Below are 24,160 nucleotides of genomic sequence, written 5' to 3'. Positions count from 1 at the left end.
CCAAACTGAGCCACCCTGGTGCCCCTAAAATTTTAAATCATATTTCATAAACCCCAAAGTATGCCATTTCTCTACCATTTTATTTAATACTTAAGAATAATAAAGAGGTTCCAGGAGCAGTTTACTATAAGTTTCAGAAAAATATTTTTACCTAAACTCTTTTGTTGGTGTTCTTCCCACCCTCCCACCCCAAGATTTTAGTATATTTGACAGAGACAGAGAGAGAACACAAGCAGGGGGAGTGGGAGAGGGAGAAGCAGGTTCCCCAAAGAAAGGAGCCCGATGAGGGGCTCAATCTCAGGACCCTGGGATCATGACCTGATCCAAAGGCAGACACTTAACGACTAAGCCACCTAGGCGCCCCAGGTGTTCTTTTTTGTCTCTTCCCTAAAAGTTCTTGAGTGTTGCCTGACTTTCCCAAAGACCCTTCTGATCATCAAGAGGAAAACTGTTGGCAAGAGACTGAAGACAGTGAAAAGTATTTTTGCTGATGAGTTCACGCTCAGACAGCATGTTCTAAGCTGTAGAAGCTTCATAGGGAGAAATAAACACTGTGACTGACTGACTTCATGTGCATTAACACTAAAAAAGGGTCATCACCTCTGTGATTAAAACAAAAAAGCCTACAGCATGAGGTTTACAAAAAGACATACGGAAAAATATTCATGGCACTAAGGACTATAAATCAATGAGCGGTTTACCTACGGAAAACCAGTGAATCATATTTTGTAGGTGGTAAAATGAATATTAGAATGAGATTTATCATTTAAAATGCAGTATCCCAAGTTCTGGGAGAATAAACAAAGTTTCTAAACTGCTTTCTATTATTTTTACATCATAAAACTTCTTTCCCACAGATAGCTAGTTATGTGATATCTGACATAAACGTTCAGAAGGATTCATATATGCAAAGAGCCAAGAATGATACTGTTGAGAAAAGCTCTGAAAAAAATTATTTAAGTTCAAACCACATAAACATATATTTACTGAATGCCTATTATCTGCAAGGTATTACATACTAAAAGCTATATACACCACAGATTCAACAAAAAAACAGACATATCTAAAACTCTGAACTCCAATTATATGTTTACATAATAAATAGGATATTACAAATTAGCATCCAAAAATTATCAAATTAAGATAATGAATGCAAGAGAAGCTCTTATGATGGAGACATTAACTCAGTCTTATAGCAACTATGAAATCTTTTAGGGACAAACAGAACTTATATGGGTGAAGAGAAACCTATATATTTTACCTAATACACCTCAAAAAGACATTAATTGAAGTTAGGAATCTTCTTTACTATTCAGATTATTACATATTACTTACCAGGTCCTGAGACCCCATGCACATAACCAAACGTGCTTTCTTTATCTTCATCAAGTATTTTGGGTAGCTTGGAGAAATCCATCATGTTAATTCACCTATGGTTTAAAAAAAAAAAAGTTATAACCACAAACCCTAAAGCAAAAGAATTGACGTAAGTAGTCAACTCTCATCATTGGTGTATTCTTGAGCTATTACCACTTCTTTAGCGTAAAATATAAAATTCTAAAATAGTTAAAAGTACCTCATTTCTGAATGGTCTACAGTTATTAAAATTCAAAATTACATATTCTTATGCAATGTATCCCATGGAAAATACCAAGGAACATAATAAACCATGTGAAGTCTTTCCGATGGTTTATCCAGCCCTACATCCTGTCCTCTTGCCATTACCATTCTAACCTCCTCTCCAGCTATTCTTCTCCATAATCATTCTGCATACACATACTGAACTCTTTGCCATTTCTCAAAAACACATGCATTCTGCCCCAGGATCCTTGTACTTGTCCCCATGCCTGGGTTACTCTTCTCCTAGATAGCCACTCCCATCTCTCTTTCATGTCTTTGCTAAATGTCCCCTTCTCTGAGGTGCTTCTCTGGCCATCTATATTGCAACACACCTCTCTTCTTTCCTGCTTTACTTTCACCATCTGACAAATTAAATCTTACAACGAATGTATTTTAATGTATTATCTGTCTTTATAACTTTTCTGACAAATTATATCTTACAATAAAAAATTTTTAATGTATTATCTATCTTTATAATTTTTCTGAAAGCAATTTCCCTTTTCCTTCCTCTTTTTTTTTTTAAAGCAGAACACAGAACAGTTTAAGAAATTCAGTTCAACTTCTTTACTTTATAGGTATGCAATCTCAAAAACCCAAAGAATGAACCGTTCAAGAACAAACAGAAAACTGATTGCAGATCCCAAACCAGAAAGTTTATTTTTGATTGCTGGTATAACTTAATAATTATTGGCAATTTAATAAAGGAGATAAAATACATGTATAAAAAGCTCATAATGCCCCCAAACAACCATAAAGTAAGGGTAACAGATCAATAAATATTTGAGTACCAAATAATACACACTTATTTACTAAAAGTACAAAGACTAGAATGTTTAGGGAAGAATTCTTCAAGGTCAGACAGAATCAGCACAAACTAAGAAAAGGAGGACAGCAAAGGCATTCCAAGTGGGGGAAATAACAAGAACAAAACAACGGAAATAAATTTTTTTAAAGATTTTATTTATTTGACAGACAGAGATCACAAGTAGGCAGAGAGGCAGGCAGAGAGAGAGAGGAGGAAGGCTCCCCTCGGAGCAGAGAGCCTGACGGTGGGCTCCATCCCAGGACCCTGGGATCATGACCTGAGCGGAAGGCAAAGGCTTTAACCCAATGAGCCACCCAGGTGCCCCAAGAATGGAAATAAAATTTGCAGGAACAGTTAACAGACCAGTCTGACTGGAATAAAAGGTTTGTATTACAGTAGAAGTGAAAAATAAGGATGCAAAGGTAGAGATTAATATGTGGGTCTTGAAATGAATGCCAAGTGGACTTTAGCCTATAAACAATAGGAAACAACCAAGGGGGAACTGTTATGAGAAGGATGATGTTTAATTCAAATAACAGATTACAGTAGGGGAGGAAATGCAGGCAAGATGAGAAGCTGAAAAGCTCTGGAAAGTTATGGCTTGAGTGTCAATGGAATTCAATTTATTAAATGTTTATTGAGCTCCTATTTGAAAAGGCACTGTGTTGAACTTAGGGAATAAGGACTATGAATAAAAGGAACTTTCACTGGCTTTAAACAAATGTACTATAAAGCAAAATGACTTTAGTGTTCAAAATCACAACACACTGGGCATTGGTAGTATAGTGGTAAGCACAGCTGCCTTCCAAAATGACCACACATTGGAAGCAGAGAAGAAATTGATTCAGATGTGGGAAATGTACAAACCAATACGGATGAGATAAGGGGAACAGAGAGGTGAAAAGTAAGTTTTGAGGCAAAGTTTAGTCCAGATAGAAAGAATACAGAACAGAAAAAGCAAAAACAAACCTTGAGATTGGGGATTAATTCAGGCAGGGTTGAGTAGTGTTTTTGTCTTTCTGGAGCCACTGAAGGATCACTAGGGAACCATATACTCCATGGGGCACAATTTGTAATCCATCAACCAAGAAAGCGAAGAATTGGGGAGGAGAGTGTAACAATGAAGTCGTTAACAGTGGAGTTCTGGCTTGATACACTCTTCAGAAGGGGAATGCTGGATAAAGTTAACAAGGAAGAACCAAGTGATTAAAGAAACAAGTATGAGTGAAAACAAAGATGAAAACCACATGGAGAAACAGGAGACTGTTTCTCCATGTGGTTTCTCCAAGGGTCAAGAAAAGTATCAAGAACTTAAAGATGACATTGGTGATAAGGTAGAGACTATCAAGGCTGGTTATTTATTGATAAAGGGTAGGGTATACTTATGCCCACTGGAAACAATGGAATTGAATTAGAAAGAAAAAAATAAACCAGATAACCATAGTCCAAGTGTCACAATAAGAGAGAGAAAGATTTTTGTGTTCTCAATAGGAAAATTAAATTGGAAGGGCAGTTGAGGGAGGAAGTAAAGAAAAGGGGAATCTGGTTTACTAGGATTTTCCAGCTTCCTCAAGATGCAGTAGAAGGGACTGTTAAGTTAGCAGCTAAGGAACTGCAAAAGACTGGAATACAAAAAGAACAAATTTTTCTAGAGACCACTTAGATAATAAGAAAAAAAAACAAAGTTTAAAGACAGACTTTTTTTTTTTTAAAGATTTTATTTATTTGAGAGAGAGAGAGGTCACAAGTAGGCAGAGAGGCAGACAGAGAGAGAGGGAAAAGCAGGCTCCCTGCTGAGCAGAGCGCCTGATTTGGGGCTCGATCCCAGGATCCTGAGATCATGACCTGAGCCAAAGGCAGAGGCTTATTAACCCGCTGAGCCACCCAGGTGCCCCTAAAGACAGACTTTTATTTGGGAAACGGGCTAGGCAAGTCTTCAAAGAAGTAGTGAACAAACAACTGAGGTCAAATTTTAATCTTCAGAAAAAGATTTTCAGAGTCAGAAGACAACGTGACAATCACAGTCTAACTTCTTCCTCAAATATGGGTATTTCCTACATAGCATGCATGATACATGGTCACCTGCCTATCAAGTGGAAAGAGCATGAAATTTTGAGTCAGCAGACTTTGGACACCCTGGTTCTACCAGTGATATGCTGCAGGAGGATCTGGACAAATCAAAATCTCTTTGTACCTTCATTTGAAAAGTAGGAATAATGCTAATACCTATGCCACAGTTGTGGCTGAATTATAAATTTGAATGTTCCTTGTGAAATATAAAATGCTTATAAGAATTTCATCAGCAATACCACTATTTAAGCAAGGCTTCAATGTTGAAAAAGCCATTCTGTTTTTTTAAAAAAATCTCCTCTGAGTGCCTTATATCCCATAAAAATCTACTTCCCCATTGCTTCTACCCTCTGGCCCTATTTCTTCCAACTGCTATAGCCACAGAGAGGATGTCCCTCTTCCAAGGAAATTCTCTTTAGTGCCTTTAACTTTCAAAAATTTTTTCAGATCTTTCTCTCCCAAGGCTACTCTTTTCTGGAAGGATTTCATAATATCAAAGTTTGTTTTATTTATTTTTGAAGATTTTATTTATTTGAGAGAGACAGTACATGAATGTGGGGAAGGGGAGTGGTGAGTAGTAAGAGAGGGACAAGCAGACTCTGCACTGAGCATGGAGTCCAATCCCATGACCCAACCCGGAGGATCATGACACGAGCCAAAATCAAGAGTCAGAGGCTCAACCAACTGAGCCACGCAGGTGTCCCTCAATGTTTCTTCTAAAGGGGAGCAAATAAAATAAAAAACAGTATTCTAAACATTATACAAGTGAGAACTGATGAGTACCATTTCGTTTGTCCTGTTCTTTTTATTGAAACAGAGACTAAGGCTTTGAGTCAGACAGACTGAGTTTGAATTTATAAATTATATCCTCAGGCAAATCAAATTCTTTCAAACTTTTGAACCTCAGTTTAATCTATAAAATCTAATGAGGGTGTTGCATGAGACCTAAAAGTAAGCCTAACAGAAAAGAAATAGTGATGACTACTAACTGTATTCTGTTATTACAAGCTAATCTTGGCTAATATCTAAAAGGCACCTAGTATATTTCTACCTTCTTGTTACTTGAACCAAATCTAGTCCCTTGGCTAGTTTTTTTCTTCGCTATTAAGTGTATTTAATCATAACTTTATCTGTTGAAACTAAACAGATTTTAAGCATCAAGGATGTGCCAGGTGCTGTGTGTTACAGAATGAAAATATAAAATGTAAGGGAGTAGTAAGACACAGTCTCTCCCCCATGGAATTCCTGGCCTGGTGGGATATAAAGGCAAATATGTAGTAACAAGTGACACATGTGCTCCTTTAGGAGCTGTCAGGCTGATTTGGAAGAGCATAAAGCAAAGGCATCAAACCTGGACTTGGGCAGGACAGGAATGACTTAGAAAAGAGTAAGAAGAATCTTGAAGGATGAACAAGGAGACATTATTCAGTAGAGCTTCCTCACAGATGATTCAAATCTTCCAGGGTTTATGAAGGTATTCTGGAGAAAGTTCATGAGGCAATACAGGCATCTGTTCTGATTTTTAAAAATAAGTATTTATATACATGCCCTTTAAAACAACAGTGAGAACCTCCAAATGTATGAGCAATGATTAGCGGAAATCAAAGGGCTTATTCATGATTCAGCTACCTTGTGGGTTTATCACTCAGCTGACTAATCCTAGCCACCATGGAAACTAATGATTCTATAGTTTTTAACTGTATTATTTTTAGGCATGTATTATTTATGCCGAAGACAGCAGACATTAGAAACAGTGGTATCAAACTAATAAGGGAATTAAGAGCCTAAATAATAATTCTATAAATTTAGATATGTTTTCACCAGATCCACAAACTTGCATTCATCTGGTTAATATTCTTATACAGCGAATCAAGATGATTTAATTTTTTAAAAAGTCAATGTTAAGAGGAGAAATACATGATAATGATTATGCGTAACTTAGCTTTTTCTACTCCACTGTGTTCATGCAGAGAAATGGTTGCAAATACATCCCCAAACCAGGTCTTAATCTCTCAGGACAAAATAAGAAAATTATGAAAACATGAGTTTTCAAAATATAAAATACAGGCATTCCCTGGACTTTTGTCCATTTCTGATGCTTTAACACAGTTAAACTTTAATCTCAGCTCCAGCAACTCAGACGTTTCCGCTTGCTGTGCTCCTGCCTGGAAAGTGTTTCCTCACTCCCATGAATAGTCCCCCTGGTCCCAGTGTCATCCTCAATGCTCTTACCCTGCTTTTCTTCATACCACTTACAACTAACTACCTGAAAGAATATAATTTTTCTTTTTAACTCACTTTTTTATTACCTGGGTCACTCCCTACAGTGCAAGTTTCATGAGGGCAAAGAAAACAGTGCCTGGGCAAAGAAAATAAGCACTCAGTGAAGAGTTACTTAATAACTTCATACCCACTAATGCCATTGCTATTTTATAAATGGAAAACCCAAGGAATGGAGACTTAAGTAACTTTGCCCAAGATCACAAAATTGGCAAGCTTTACCCGTAGGATTTGAACCTCAGCAGTCTGACTCCAATGCCCAGGCTTCTTAAGGCCCTGCACTCTATGCCTCAATTAACTAGGCTGATTTCTACCGTTTGCTTCTAAACAATCCTCTGCAGCAGGAAGGACAACAGTCTCTGCCTCCAGGCAACAGTGTTATCAAATGAGACAAGGAGATGAAGCAACCAGATTCCCCTTCAAGAAAGGACAGGGAGTGTCGCCAGTGGATAGCCAGCAGCTATCACCCCTTCAGGGTTGGCCTCAGATGCAGAGAGCTGCCTGGCCCACATTCACATCCTTTGCTGGCCACCTGCACTTGGTGATCGAGCAAACTGGAGGTATAAAAACCCAGCCATGTCAACCGGATGTGGGATACTCTCATAAGACTCACTCCAGACAGATCTCCCCACAGGGTCAGCTAAGGCTTTTCCAGGCTTGAATCGCATCTCAACTTCTCTGCCCAATTCGGCATCTGCCCCCTTCCTTTCACATGTGTTGATCCCTAATGAACATCTTAAACAACTCTTTCTTGGCTTCTGATTCCAGAGAACCCCAAATGCTCAAATAATGAATAAAGTGAATAATTACTCCCTGGATAACTGAAACTGAGACTCACACTTGAACCACAACGATCTTTGGCCTGTTTTCTTAGTTATCCTGTAACTAGTTATTCTGCAAAGGAGGAAAGAAACACAAAAGTGGCTTTAGAAAGTAGGGCACTTAGGACAATACTTGGGCTAAGTCAAGCAACTGACATAGAGGTCGGCTCACCATACAACCAAAGCCTTAGTTTCTTCCAGGACCTTGCTTTTGTCTTCAATATAAAACTCAGAACCCATCATCAGTAATTCTAGGAACAGAGTCCCAATTAAGAGTTTATTTAACTTCTAAAGTACTTTCTCTGACAGAGCTGGAAAATATGTTTTCCAGGTCTGAAAGTTTTTGGATCCAACCTGTACACTTTGAGAAACTTCCATGAACTCGTCAAAGGTAATGAGCTTTTTTGAACATTAATTTTTCAATTCCCACAGCACTACGGGTTCCCATTGTAATTCTAAAGCTTTTTCACCAAAGCACCCCAATATGAGATAAACAAGTAAACAGTGAATAAATACTCCTCTATTTTCTCCCAATCTTCCTGACAGAGAACAGGATGTTATACCAGTCTACTGTAAGCTGGTAAATTTCTTTTTTTTTAGAAAGAGAGAGAATGCATGTGCTTGAGTGAGCAGGTGGCAGGGGAGGAGTGCAGAGAGAGGAAAAGAGAATCTTAAGCAGGCTCCATGTTCAGCACTGAGCCCAATGCAGAGCTCTATCTCAAGACCCTGAGATCATGACCTGAAAAAAATCAAGAGTTGGACCCTTAATCAACTGAGACACCCAGGCACCCCCAGGAAAATTTCTTTGTATGCTCTTGTATATTCTCTTAATCTAAGCAAGTTTTGCACTCTATTATATACAATATCTGTTTTACAAGATAAATCTGAAATTGCTTCCTTCCCACAACAAACAAAATAAAAATTATTTATTAGATAGACTTATATTGACTTAATCACTGAATAGGGCTAAGCATTTGGCAGTTTGATATATATGGTCATACAACATAATATTTTGTATCCATTAATCACCCCTTTATTGTTATCTATGAAAATAGTGAAAATAAAAATACTCTAAACTAAAATCTTCTGTTTCATTACTTAATGCTTATGCTTCTATGTGAAAAAGCATAGGCTTTTAAAGATGTATGAGACAACATCCCACAACATCTTAACTTGAAATAAGCAAATTATATTGCAAGTTACAGTACACTGAAAATTAATCCTATCCCAAATTTCCATAATATCCAAAATAACATGATTTCATGCTACATTAGGTTTTATATGTTATTTAATAACTCCTTCCTATTACAACATACACCTATTGTTGCTTCCCATCATTTAAAAAAAAAGCACAATACCTACTTTAAAAACAATTGCTTGCTTCAAAATAATGTGGCATACATAGTTGCACTCATAGAGAAATCAACTTAATGATTACATAAAAACTTTGCCTTTATGTGCTTGATTCCTACTTCGAGGATAAAAAGTAAATGCAACTTACAACCAAGATTCCTATAGTCATAGACTGTAGGATTTTCCACCATATTTATAAAGAATTAAAAACAAAACAAAACCCTGCTGTAGAAGGGTAAAAACTCCATAAGTAATCACAGGCAACCATCTGATCTAATGAGTCATCACTCTCTCCACCTTGCAGAACACTGCAGTGACAAATCACGACATCGGAGGCCCAGTTCTGTTTCTTCCATTTCACAAGGTCCTCTCTAAATTGCTACTGGTTAAAACACTGTATAGTAATTTCGTCATTCCAGAAAGAAGAGGGTCTGCTGGGGGGCAAGTATGAGGTGCTATGTAAGAGCTACATACCAAGATTCCAGAACAATATTATTTACATATAAAATCCTGGGGCACTTCATACTTCATTTTGTATACAGTTTACCTTCTTAGAAAAAGGCATCATAAATCTGTTTGACATTCTTATAGTTAGTCAAAAAGTTATAAAATAAGTAGAATTTCAGCTAATAACATTACCTTGTATTCTAGTACAGTACTACATCATTTTGTGAAACACATTCCTATTCATTTTATTTAATCTACCCACCCAGCAACTCCATTAGAAAAGTTTATGCAGGGGGCGCCTGGGTGGCTCAGTGGGTTAAAGCCTCTGCCTTCGGCTCAGGTCATGATCCCAGGGTCCTGGGATCGAGCCTCGCATCGGGCTCTCTGTTCAGCGGGAAGCCTGCTTCTCCCTCTCTCTCTCTGCCTGCCTCTCTGCCTACTTGTGATTTCTGTCTGTCAAATAAATAAATAAAATCTTTAAAAAAAAAAAAAAAGAAAAGTTTATGCAGCAGATGACTATGCTTAGCTAGTTTCTATTTTTATCTTGCCAACAAAACCCTAAGCTGGCTCCAATTTTGGTAAGCCATCAAGGTAATTCTAGTTTCTTTGAGAATAACTGGTTTGGAAATGAGCATAAAATGATGTTCTGACCAATAACAGGAAAGGCAAAGTCTGTTGGAAAGCTTGTGGAAATAATCTCCTTACTTTTTAAAAAGATACAGGCCATGAGAAACACTTTTTTCCCCTTGGGATGTGTTCATCTGCATGGGATGTGAAGCCAACTTGGAACCTCATGGGGAGCTAATCTAAGCAGACAGGCCACTCCGCATCTGGGTCCTTGTTGCTTTTCCTGGTCTGTTAAATTAACCAATCTAAGAAGAAAGGAAAGAGTTTCAAGAATAAACACTTTTAGGGCACCTGGGTGGCTTAGCCATTAAGTGGCTGCCCTCGGCTCAGGTCATGATCCCAGAGTCCCGGAATCGAGGCCCACATCGGGCTCCCCTACTTGCGGGAAGCCTGCTTCTTCCTCTCCCATTCCCTCTGCTTGTGTTCCATGTCTCTCTGTCAAATAAATAAATAAAATCTTAAAAAAAAAAAAAAAGAAAGAATAAACATTTTAATGTTATACAGATTTCACATTGCTATTTTAAAAAAGAAGAATGGGGGTGCCTGGGTGGCTTAGTCGGTTAAGTGTTCGACTCTTGATTTCATCTCAGGTCTTGATTTCAAGCTCTGCATTGAGCTCCATGCTTGGTGTGGAGCCTACTTTAAAAAAAAAAAAAAGTCAGGGGCGCCTAGGTGACTCAGGAGTTAAGCTTCTGTCTTTGGCTTAGGTTGTGATCCCAAGGTCCTGGAATTGAGCCCTGCATGGGGCTCCCTGCTCGGCAGGAAGCCTGCTTCTCCTTCTCCCACTCCCGCTGCTTGTGTTCCCTCTCTCTCTCTCTCTCTGTCAAATATATAAATAAAATCTTTTTTTTTAAAGTTAAATAAATAAATAAGAATGGATAGATCAAAAAGTTAAGAACAAAGGCAAACATAAGGTCATTAAATAGTTTACAAAAATTACTGAGATGGACAATAAGGAAATGTGCAGACAAATTTGAGAACCAAAGAGTAGAGTACAGAAAAATCACAGATGGCAAACCGGACTAACGGAATCAGGAAAAATTTATTTCTCTTGGAATAAAACTTTTTGAGGACATGCACACATACACCCCTCCACTTATAAAAAAAAAAAGGCATTTCTGTACAAGAAACAGTAACTGTAAAAGCTAGGTGAACGCTTAAGTGGGGAACAGAATTCAAACTATCAGCTACATATGCTTTAGGTTTATTGACAGTCTTGCCCACAATTTTTACAGTATTTCTAGAAATAAGCAATTAAGATTCCTTTTACTTCAAATTTTTAAAAATAAAAATGGTACTATAGTATGGAATAACCCAAAGTTTTAGCTAAGAACCCCAAATACTTTATTTACTGTGTAAGTTCTATGGTATATAAATTTATAGGCTATGACTCTTAATCTCACAAAACAAACTGAGGGTTGATGCGGGGAGGGGGGTTGGGAGAGGGGGGGTGGGGTTATGGATATTGGGGAGGGTATGTGCTATGCTGAGTGCTGTGAAGTGTGTAAACCTGGCGATTCGCAGACCTGTACCCCTGGGGGTAAAAATATATGTTTATAAAAAATAAAAAATAAAATAAATTAAATAAATTAAAAAATGTATAGGCTAGAAGCCTATAATCAATGATAAGCCATGATATGAATATATTTGCGTATCCCTGCTTTCAGGGAGCATGTTTATTATTTTCTGGCCCCTTCTCCCACACAGCAAAGTGCCTTGCACAGCAGTAACTTGATAAAAATGTCTGAAAATGAAAATAGATAATATCAACTACTATTCATTATGCACATATTACACTCCAGGCATTATGTTAAAAAACGGGCACATATCATTTAACACTTAACAGTCTTATGACATTGGTGGTGTTTTTTGTTTTTTTTTTAAGGATTCTATTTATTTATTTGACAGAGAGAGATCACAAGTAGACAGAGAAGCAGGCAGGGAGAGAGGGAAGCAGGCTCCCCGCTGAGCAGAGAGTCCGATGCGGGACTCAATCCTAGGACTGTGAGATCATGACCCGAGCCGAAGGCAGCGGCCCAACCCACTGAGCCACCCAGGCGCCCCACACATTGGTGGTGTTTGATTAGGTGATAGGTTTTGAGACTTAAGCCACCTACTTGAGACAACAGAGTTATACAGTGGTGAAGCCCAGATTTAGTCTCGTTTTAATGCGTAGGCATTTTACCATAAATAATTCAAAACACCTTATTTCAGCCAACAGCTCTATTACTTTTTCCTTTTTAAAGCCAAGGGTGCCTGTTTTTCATTAGTAACTGAATCTATATTATAATTACAAAGGTTGAGGCACCTTGGGTGGCTCAGGTCATGATCCCAGGGTCCTGGGATAGAGCCCTACATCAGCCTCCCTGCTCGGCGGGAAGCCTGTTTCTCCCTCTCCCACTCCTCCTGCTTATTGTGTTCCCTTTCTCACTGTGTCTCTCCGTGTCAAATAAATAAACAAAATCTTTAAAATAAAATTACAAAGGTTAATATGTAGGTAAAGGGAGATGAAAAAAAGGAGACAGATCATTCGCAAACTAAAGAATAAGAACAACCAGGAATTGACTGCTCCTAAAATATCCATCTCCTAAAAAAATTGTGATTCTTTAAAAAAAAAGAAAGAAAGAAAGAAAGAAAGAAAGAAAGAAAGAAAGACTTATCCATTATTTGATGGGGGGGCAGTTTAGGGAGGGGTGGAGGGAGAGAACAAGGGAGAGAAGCAGACTCTTCGCAGAGCATGACATGTAGCCGGACGCAGGGCTTGATCCCACCATCCTCAGACCATGACCTGAGCCAGAATCAACAGTTGGATGCTTAACCAAAAGAGACACCCAGGTATCCCCTAAAACTAAAATTCTTAAAGAACAGGGCAAATGCCATATTTTATTAGTGCCTAGCTTTATAATACAAACCTAACCAATTTATTATAATAGGAAGGAAGGAGGGAAAGAAAGAAAGAAGGAAGGAAGGAAAAAAGGGAGAAAGGAAGGAAGGACGGACAGACTGTCAATGAAGTACAAAATGAATGGGCATATCTAAGTGGAAAATGAACATCTTTGGAGCAAATAAGAATATTAATGAAAACAGACCGAATTCTGTTACTGTTAATAACAGGGAACTGTAGTGGAAACTTGCTGGTTAATAGACTGTCATAAATTTGGAACAATGAAGCTACATAAATAGTACCCAAGTGAGAAATTCCTCTTATTTTTCTTATTTCTTGGGTAAAACTTAAACTGGAGTGTAAAAAAGTTCTAGTGAAGCTAATATTACTATCCCATTTGACTTTTTGTGAATTTTTAGAACATTTTCTCGATTTCAGGTTGAAAAAAAATGAATCCCTGAAGAAAGTCCCTTGATTAATTTCCTAACTTACCTACGATGTAAGAAGCCAAGAGAGCCAAGTGATATAAATAATAAAGAAAATAAGCGTGTATTATATAATTTTAAAGTTTATTTTCAAAAGCAGTATGCTTACAATTTTTAAAGTACTCAAAAGTCTCATCACTTAAATGTTGACTTATTTCCTCACAATTTTTGACATTCTTGTAATCAATACTGTAATATATTCTCACATATTGTGAGAATTCTCACATATTGTGAGAATTCTCACACGAGTATTATCTTAAACTGTGTAATATTTGATTAAAGGAATGCCATAGCTTACCCAATAATCCTCCTTACTGGGTAATGAGACAGCTTCCCACTTTTTGCTATTTTTATTTTTTACACTTTGCTAGTATACTTTTATTTATTTTAACTTACTAACTAGGGGAAGCGAAGGTAAGGCAACACAGTAAGGATCCATAAGGATACTCTTTTATGCTGATGTTTCATAAGAGCAGTTCTTACACACACACACACACACACACACACACACACCCCTACCTAGACGTAATACCATATTTCATCTAATCTAAGATACCATCAACTGTAACATACTCTTCAATTATACTCCAGAAATTTTAGGACATTAATTTCACAGTTGTTAAAATGTCGGGGGGGGGGGGAAGTATTTCCTAGAAATAATAATACACAGTATTAGTACTGAATACAGTATAATATTTATACCGAAGGAGGTCAGACTTGTCAACTGTCATTAGAATCAAGACTAAGAAATAGAAAACAGATTTCTAAACTGCTAAGATGACTGTCTTTACGTTTCTACAGTTTCAAGAGACCTTAGTATTATCTTTTTTTTTTTTTAAGATTATTTATTTATTTGACAGAGAGAGATCACAAGTTAAGTGGAGAAGCAGGCAGAGAGAGGAGGAAGCAGGCTCCCCAGTGAGCAGAGAGCCTATGCGGGGCTTGATCCCAGGACCTTGGGATCAGGACCTGGGCTGAAGGCAGAGGCTTTAACCCACTGAGCACCCAGGTGCCCCACCTTCGTATTATCTTGACTCGATTTATGTACAATTAAAAAATATTACCTAATATTTAGATCACTGCAGATTTAAAGTAACAAAATACTAAATTATTAGAGGGCTACACTCCAAGAATAAATAAAGTAGATAATGAAAGAGACTGTGAATTAAGGGTCATAAGAATTACCTATAACCATCAAGGAAAGGTCAATTTGGGTTTATTAGTTTCTAAGAAATATAGGAAGCAATTTGGCAATATGGATCAAGGGCCTTAAATGTTCAACCCCCCTCTTTTAAAGATTTTATTTATTTATTTGACAGACAGAAATCACAAGCAGGCAGAGAGGCAGGGAGGTGGGGGGAAACAGGCTCCCCGCTGAGCAGAGAGCCCGACTCGGGGCTCGATCCCAGGACACTGGGATCATGACCTGAGCTGAAGGCAGAGACTTAAACTACTGAGCCACCCAGGTGCCCCCCTCAAACCGTTTGATTATAAATTGTACCTCTGGGAATCTATTTAACATGCAGATAAGGATTTATCTACATATGTGTTTAACAATGCAAAAATTAAAAACTTGAAATATCTTTAAGATCTAATAACAAAATGAAGTATTAATTTATTTGAAATCCTACAGTCTTCCCCTAACCCCCAGGGTATTTAATAATAATAATGAAATTTCTTGTGTTAAACAGCCTGCAAGTCCAAGTTCACAGTACCAAGCACTGTCCTCAGCAAATTCTCTTCTGAGAGGACCCTTAACCTTCATGGCCTTTGAGCACCGCAACAGTTGTATAGCTTTTGTACAGGTTGTCTCAGATAAACTGCAGCTGAAGTGACCAAGCCAATTAAAGAAAATGTCAGCGGTCATGTATGAGAACTATCCCCTTTCAAAGTAATCAACCTAGAAATTTTTCAACCATTGCTCAAAACACTAAGAAACTTCTCCTGGAAACTGCCTATGATTACTATGTCACTCTTTCAACTGTTAATTAAGGAGAAATTTTCTGGAATGTTTTCCCAGTAAACATATCCCAAACAGCCAACCTGGCCAAATACAAGTAATACACATATCTGAGAACAATGTACACAGGAGAGTCAGCACAAACAGTGTTGCAGTGAAAATGCTATTACACTTGTATTATAAAGTGTTATTTATGTATTCAAATGGATCTGTCCTGTCACTTATTTTATGGATGGAATAGAAGAGATAAAAGGTTTACAAAGTGTACAAAGACACATTAACCTAATGTTAAAAGAAACATCACCATAAACAGGTTCACCTTCAACTCAGGAATTCATAAAATCTCTGCAATGAAAATATGACCTAAAGGACAAAGTGTGCACAGAGGTGGGAAAGAACGGTGCCTAGTATAGGTGAGAAAACATTTCACAACATGGACTTAAAGGTATGACTTTAGTCAAAAGTTCACAGACATTTCCAATTCAGAGGGCAAGAAGTTGCATTTCTAATGGTTTGCCGAGTATTCCATGATTAATAACAACCAGGATTTATTTATTTAACTAAAGTAGCTGTGGGGAGAGAAGGATTTAATCACAGATAGAGGTTTTCAATAGTACGATGTGCTAAGGAATTAACTTCCAGTTCCTCTGGGTATGTGTTCAGTCTTCAATATTGCTCCTTTGTCATACTTGCTACTACTGTAATTAAAAATCTGTGAACAGAGTTGTTCAATGTCTGTCTCCACTGCCAGACTGTAAATGTCAGGGAAACAGGGGCTATACCTGTCTCATTCGTTGAGTACCCCAATTACATAGTAAAGCACCCTGACACAGAGTAGACAATTACTAAATACTGCTCAGTGACAATACTGGCAAAGGTTACGTGGGAAATAAGCACACGCATTCACTGAGTGAAAACTGATACAACAACTTTGAAGTGCACTAAATACACATCTTGGCCTAATGCCCAATGGCCAAGATAAAAATAAAAATTAAAAAAACAAACAAAAAAAAACAGTACTTAGGTGAGGCCAAAGGAAAACCAAATACCATCATCATAGAATGATCTTCTAATATAAAACCTTTTGTTAGAAGCTGAAAATCCTGAAATCTTAATGGTTATTTTGCTTATTATGAATGTCAAAAAACCAAATCATTCTACAAAGATTACATAAAATCTCTATCGTTCTGCCTGGTAAGATGATTTAAAATTCTATAAACACTTATTAGCTCAAAATGGCTATATAAACAGATATAAGTGGACAACTGACTTTTGACAAAAGTGCAAAGGCAAGTCAGTGGAGAAAGTCTTTTAATAAGTGGTAGAACAAGTCTATATGCAAATGCAAAAAAAAAAGGTACTTCAATCCATACCTTGTAGCATATACAAAAATAAACTAAAATTGGATGGTAGACCTAAATATAAAACCTGAAAACCATAAACTTCCTTTGTGATCTTGGACTAGGTAGATTTATTAGATAAAATACTCAAAACACAGTCCATAAAAGAACAACTGATATCTTATACTTCATGAAAATCACAAGCTTTTGCTCTTCAAAATACTGTTAGAACAAAAAGCCAAGTTCCAGACTGGGCAAAAATATTTGCAAAGCATAAATATAATAAAGGACATATCCAGAATATATTTTAAAATTCCCAAAACTGGGTATAAAAAAACACAGTTAATATGACAAGCAAAAGTTTTGAAAAATATTTCACTAAGGAAAATATATGGATGGTAAATAACTACATGAAAGATACTTAACATCATTAAGAGGCAAACTATTATTATTTTTTTTATTAAGAGGCAAATTAAAAGCAAAATAAAATGCTACTCCATACCTAATAGAATAGCTAAAATTTAAAAAAAAAAAAACCCACAGGAAATGTTGGTAAGGATACAGAACTAGAACTATCATATACTGGTGGCAGGAATGTAAAATGATACAAGCATTTTGGAAAACAATTTGGCAGTTTCTGAAAAAGCTAAACATACACCTACATAGGATCCAGCCATTCTACTCCTCGGTATTTATCCATAAGAAATGAAAGCTTATGGGGCACCTGGCTGGCTCAGTCAGTAGAGCATGAGACTGGTGATCTTGGGGTTATTAGTTTGAGCCCCACATTGAGTACAGAGATTACTTAAAAATAAGATTTAAAAAATACCTTAAAATAAAAACAATTTAAAAAAGAAATGAAAGCTTATGTGCAAAGACTTTCATATGGATGTTTATAGCAGCTTTATTTATAACAGCCAAAAAGTGGAAAGACAACCCTAATATCTACCAACAGATGAATAGATAAACAAATCTTGGTATAGTTATACAATGAAATAATACTCAGCAATGAAAAAATGATACACTGAAATGCTTAACAACCTGGAAGGATCCCAAAATAATTATGCTAACTAAAAGGCAGACACGGAAAAAAAAAAAAAAAAGGGTTCTATTTAATTAAATTCTAGAAAACGCAAACTAACCTACAATGACAGAAAAAAGATCAATGGTTGCTTAGAAATGCGTAGTGGGGAGATACGGAAGTAAGGGATTACAAGGAAGAATGAGAAATGAGAAATGATTTGACAGAGAGAGATCACAAGTTAAGTGGAGAAGCAGGCAGAGAGAGAGGAGGAAGCAGGCTCCCCAGTGAGCAGAGAGCCTATGCGGGGCTTGATCCCAGGACCTTGGGATCAGGACCTGAGCTGAAGGCAGAGGCTTTAACCCACTTTTGGAAGTGATGACATGTTCACTATATCGCTTGCAGTGATGGTTTCACAGGTGTATACATGTATCAAAACACCAAGTACTTTAAATATGTGCAAGTATGTCAATTATACCTCAGTAAAACTATTTTTTCCAAAAGCACAAAGCATTAGCAATATGACTTCCACAGGTTATAAACACTTACACAGTATATACCACATTCATTTTTGTTTTTACTTGTCAATTAATAGTTGTAAAAGACAACGTGGCTTATGAAACTCAGAAGAGAATCTTAACCTCAGGAGCATCACAGGGGGAATTGGCAAAAACAGCCTAACAGGTTTTTGTCTGTTTAGAATGAATTTATGTGGCTCCCGATAAGGCTGTATCCTTCAATATCCTCAAATTCAGCAAATCCTGGGAATACTTAACAGCTCAGAAGTACCGAAGTCAGATATGCCTTTAAAGTACTTAATTATCTATGTTTTCAGAACAGGACTTAATGGCAGTATCTTGGATGAGGATTTTGGAAAAATCTTAACCTTATCTCAAATGAATTTTTGAAATATGAGGTATAGAAAGGTTTGTCTTCCAAGTCACAGGCAAAGCTCTGATATTTTGGATATCAAAGTTGTTATGGTTCAATGACTCATTTAGAGGATAAAAGTAGAGAGAGAGTTATTGTCTATTGTTTTATACTGCTCTAGTTAGAAATAGTTCACAATAAAGAATTGATAGCCTGTTTATCTCTGCCTCATTATAGGTATTTCCCCCACCCTCCTAATCCAACAGTATCTTCGGGTAAGGATGAGATCATATTTAAAACACACACCCACGGCGGAACAATAGCAAGTACTGTAAATCTGCATTCAAGTACTGTAGGCACATTTGAGCACTGTAGGTACAGGTAAGTTGGGACCTGAGCAGATTCTGTATTTTAAGTGTCTGTTTAGGATCACATTAAAGAATTTGGTGTCAATCAGCCTGCCTTTTTTTTTTTTTTTTTCTTTTTTTTTTATTTAATAATTTTTTTTTATTTTTTTCAGCATAACAGTATTCATTATTTTTGCACCACACCCAGTGCTCCATGCAATCCGTGCCCTCTACAATACCCACCACCTGGTGCCCCCAACCTCCCACCCCCCACCTCTTCAAAATTCTCAGATCGTTTTTCAGAGTCCATAGTCTCTCATGGTTCACCTCCCCTTCCAATTTCCCTCAACTCCCTTCTCCTCTCCATCTCCCCTTGTCCTCCATGCTATTTGTTATGCTCCACAAATAAGTGAAACCATATGATAATTGACTCTCTCTGCTTGACTTATTTCACTCAGCATAATCTCTTCCAGTCCCGTCCATGTTGCTACAAAACTTGGGGATTCATCCTTTCTTTCTTTTTTTTTTTTTACAGCTTTATAAACATATATTTTTATCCCCAGGGGTACAGGTCTGCGAATCGCCAGGTCAGCCTGCCTTTTTGAATTAAAGATAATTTTTTGCCTTTCTTGAAACAAATGAGACAGAGGACACTGAGCAGAAGTATAGTTTTAACAATGTGTGGATGCTATAACTCAGCTGAATAAAACCCCCAACTGCCCAATTCTGCATTACCTAAGACCAGGACTTACAGGTAATCGAAAACCCATTTTTCACAAGAAAATACATAATTATTTGTACATTTAGCTATCACACTCTCAATGGTCTTATTAATTGGCAATCTGATTTCCTATTTATTTGAAAGCACTTACATAATTGTTTTGGTACATAAAACTGGCAACTTTCACAATTATTAACTATCAGCATTTTACTCTTTCAATGGTACACATTCAGACTTCTGAATTGAAGTCTGAAATTAGCATTTCAATGCATAAATCACATAAGCAATACTTCAAATCATAATGAGAATACTTACCATTATTTCAAAGTACCAAGAAGTCCAAATGTTTTACTTTGTTCTTATACTGACATTGTTACACTAAGTAGATATGATAGGTAGCCTATGCTATCACAAGATGGTAGATCACTCATAATTCAGGGATGCTAGAAATGTTCAAGGCATTTCGCTACTCAGGTTCCCAAAGACTCAAGCTAAATGATTTGGCAGATTTCAGCACAAGACTGAGGACAAATCTGCACTTTTGTGCATTGCTAAATTCTAGAGTAATGTGGCCATTTCCACCAAATGTCAAAAGGTACATATCCTTTGACCCAGTTCTTCCATATACAGGAATTTCCTTAATGTGTACAAAATGTCCTGTTATCAAAATATAATAGTCTGTTTCTTATATCAAAAGTTTGAAAATGTCCATTACTATGGAGACTAGTTAAATAACTTGCCATAGTATAAGCAGCTGTAATACTCAGCAGTATTAAGATAAACTCTGGAAAGATGCTCTGGATTCAAATCCTGAGTTGTATTATGAACTGTGTGACACTGCTGGACATTTAACCACCCCATGCCTAATTTGGTTCATTTATTAAATGGGGATAAATACAGCACCTATTTCATAAGGTTTCTGTGAGGCTTCCATGAATGAATACAACTAAAACATTACGAAAAAGTGCCTGGATCAGTAGTAAACTCTCAATAAATGTTACATATGATGATGATGACACATTAGTACAACTGAATACTAGACTATTATTTAAAAGAATGATGTCGCCTCAACTGTACAAATATAAAAAGATCTCCAAGATAACATTGTTAAGTGAAAAATGTAATGCCCAGAACAATGTGAAGAGGTACTACCTTTGAGGTGGAAAAACAAAAAAAAAAAAAAAAGGATTGGGAGAGAAGGATAAAACACACACATATAAGTACATAATTTTTACTGCATTTGTACATGTATTATCCATTCAACTTGATTAAAAATATTACTGAATGATTCAGTGAGTGCTAAAACAATTAAGCCAAGTAATAAAATTACTGTATATACCTAACTGAACAAAGAGCATAGTAACTAAATAATGACAAATATTTATATAGATCTTATTATGTGCCAATAGATCTAATCACTTTCCTTATATAATTCATTTAATCCTCACAACACTTAACAAAGTAAATACTTTTACTATCTGTATTTTAAAGCTGAGAAAAATGCAGACAGATAAAAACAACTTCCTCCAAAGTCACACTGCTAGGAAGCAGCAGAGCCAGGATGTGACCCAGTCGGTCTCCAGTGCTTATGCCCTTAACCTCCTTGCTATGTTGCCTCTCGATACTACTTGAAAATTACTTGTTATTTACATATATCCCAATTATTTTCAAAAAGAAATCTGTATGTGTTGTGATAAAGAACATATATACCATCAAATTAGTAATATTGGTAATGAAAAGAGGAAAACAAAAAAGATGAACATGAGAAACAAATACAGATGTTTTAAACATGCAAAAAATCCAACTCTAAAGCATCTGCCATTTTCTTTTTTTTTTTAAGTTTTTTTTTGGTCAGAAAGAGAGCACAAGCAGGGGGAATAGAAGAGGGAGAGGGTGAGGCAGATTTCCCACTAAGCAGGGAGCCTGATGCAGAGTTTGATCCCAGGACCCTGGGATCATGACCTGAGCTGAAGGCAGATGCTTAACCAACTGAGCCACCCAGGTACCCTGCCATTTTCTATTAAAGCCTTGAACGATGTATTAACTTCAGCCTCTTAAAAGGACTGAAATAAAGTATTAAATAATTATCAATACTTTTAATTTTGCCTCTTTAAAGACATTCCTATTTGAGGGGCACCTGGCCTGGCTCAGTGGGTACAGCATGTAACTCTTAATCTCAGAGTTACGAGTTCAAGCCCCACATTGGACATAGAGCTTACTTTAAAAAAAAGAAAGAAAAAAAAAAAGATAATTCTTAATTAAAGCTTTCCAAAGGAGAGTTACTCATTGTATCTGGTTTTTTGGGTTTTTGTTTTTTTTTTAATTATTAACTAAAACCCAAATGTAGACTTTTCCTTATTCTGATTTTGTCATGTGATTAAGTCAGGGGATACACCCCATATTTGTGCAATATTCTCTATCTCCCAGGCATAGAGTTTCTGGAAAACTTAATATCGACACCAAAAATAAAAAGTATATTTGCAACCCAATCTGGTAATGCCTAGCATTTCCCTGCATTTTTTTTTTTTTTTTAAGATTTATTTGACAGAGAGAGAGAGAGAGATCACGAGTAAGCAGAGAGGCAGGCAGAGAGAGAGAGGGGGAAGCAGGCTCCCTGACAAGCAGAAAGCCCGATGTCGGACTCGATCCCAGGACTCTGAGATCATGACCTGAGCCCAAGGCAGAGGCTTAACCCACTGAGCCACCCAGGAGCCCCTCCCTGCACATTCTTAATGACAATTTCTTATTGGGTACACAAAGGTTACCACATATACAAAATTAAGGAGAATTTATGGAATTATCAGGATAATTTATACACTTTCCCCTCAGACATGAGAATAAGTAAAAAAATATTTCAGATAATTGCCATTTCTGGTCATTTCAAGTGGTATTTTTCTCCTTACTAATTCCTTCTTTGCCCTATCAGAATGTTTATTTTTTTTAATGTCAACGGCTTTGTTTTTTTGTAATTATAGATACACTATGTTCATTGTAAAAATAAAAACACAGTAATATAGAAATGAGTAAGGACAAAAGTAAAAAACACCTGAAATGCCCATCCAACCACTCTGAGATAGCCACTAGACATTTTGGTGACTATCTTTTCTTGCAATTCATCTTGTACAGACATATGTAAACAGTTTTACATGCATGTTATTGCGGGTACTTTTTTCTTTCTTTTTTCTTTTGCTTATTCTTCCAATGTTAACTGTTTAAGCATACACAAAACTCAAAGTGTTTTTTCAACTGTTTTACAAAAATGGGATCTCATTACATACATTTCTCTAACTTTGCCTTTGTCACTTAAGATACAGGATAGAGATCCTTTCAACTCCTCAGTATAGAATTAAATCCCATTTTTTAATAACTTCAAAAATATTCCAGGATATGCCTATGCCATGATTTATATAATGGTACTCCTGACAGACATTCCCTGTGTTCCCAGGTTTTTGCTACTATAAAACATTGCTGCAATCAACATTTACATAAATGCTTGACTGTCTTTCTTTTTTAAAAGATTGTATTTATTTATTTGAGAGAGAGAGTGAGAGAGCACATGAGCAGGAGGAAGGGCAGAGGAAGAGGGAGAAGCAGGTTCCTCATTGAGCAGTGAGCCTGACAAGGGGCTCAACCTCAGGAACCCAAGATCATGACCTGAGCCCAAGGCTGACACTTAACTGACTGATCCATTCAGGCACCTGTCTTCATTTCTAAGGAAAAGTTGCCACAGAGTTGAACTGCTGGATTGAAAAATATATATTTTCAGTATTAACAGATACTAATTGTTTACTAAAAACACTGTAACAATTCACATCTCCACTAGCATCCTGTGAGAAAGTCTTCTACCTCAGATCCCTACTAGCAGTAGGTTTACCACTTAAAATTTTTGCCAGTCAGAAAAGAATATTTCATTGTCAGCATATCGATTGCTAGTGAAGTTTTATGTCTTTTTTTTCCACATTTGTTGAATAAATTTCTCTTCTATCAAGTTCTGGTACATGTTTATCTATGTTTCTATTGTATGGACTTTTACTTAATATGTAATAGTTCTTACAAATGTTAACTCTTTAACTGTTATACATACTTCAAACACTTTTTTTCAAATTTGCTTTTTGTTGTTTATCTTTGCCATTGAAAGTTACTACATCTAGAATGTATGTACAAAGAATATTCAGGGTATTAATATTTTAAATATTTTATTGTTTACATTTAAGTTTTTAATCCCTCTCAAATTATTTTGTGCCTGTGCTGCAAAGCAGCGCTCCACTTTATTTTCTTCTAGGCAGACAAGTTGTGTCAGTTACTTTTACTATATATGTGCCATTTTCTCCCACTGGATTGAAACAGAGCTTTGTCATGTATTAAATTCCCTTATATGCAGGAATTTAATTCTGCTTTTAAAATTTTGCTGTGCTTATATATGCCTAAAAATATATCTGCACTGATAAAATTAAATAACTTATTTAGTTATCTGGATAAACTGAAACATTTTCACTTAAGATATTCAGA

The 24,160-nt window shown here is 36.5% G+C and overlaps 1 protein-coding gene across 4 annotated transcripts in view; it reads right to left on the bottom strand.

Moving 5' to 3' along the window:
* Nucleotides 1–24,160, bottom strand: part of ATP6V1A (ATPase H+ transporting V1 subunit A) — a 65,119-nt gene that overhangs the window by 32,756 nt on the left and 8,203 nt on the right. For all 4 annotated transcript variants that reach the window (XM_047725037.1, XM_047725026.1, XM_047725046.1 and 1 more), the window contains one exon: nt 1,336–1,430. In XM_047725037.1, the coding sequence (XP_047580993.1) occupies nt 1,336–1,420 (85 nt within the window). In that variant the 5' untranslated portion in view covers nt 1,421–1,430. The remainder of the gene's footprint in view (nt 1–1,335; nt 1,431–24,160) is intronic.

Source organism: Lutra lutra, chromosome 1 (genome assembly GCF_902655055.1).
Source record: "Lutra lutra chromosome 1, mLutLut1.2, whole genome shotgun sequence".
Taxonomy (NCBI): domain Eukaryota; kingdom Metazoa; phylum Chordata; class Mammalia; order Carnivora; family Mustelidae; genus Lutra; species Lutra lutra.
Note: the sequence above shows the minus strand (reverse complement) of the source record. Positions and strands in the feature narration are given on the sequence as shown.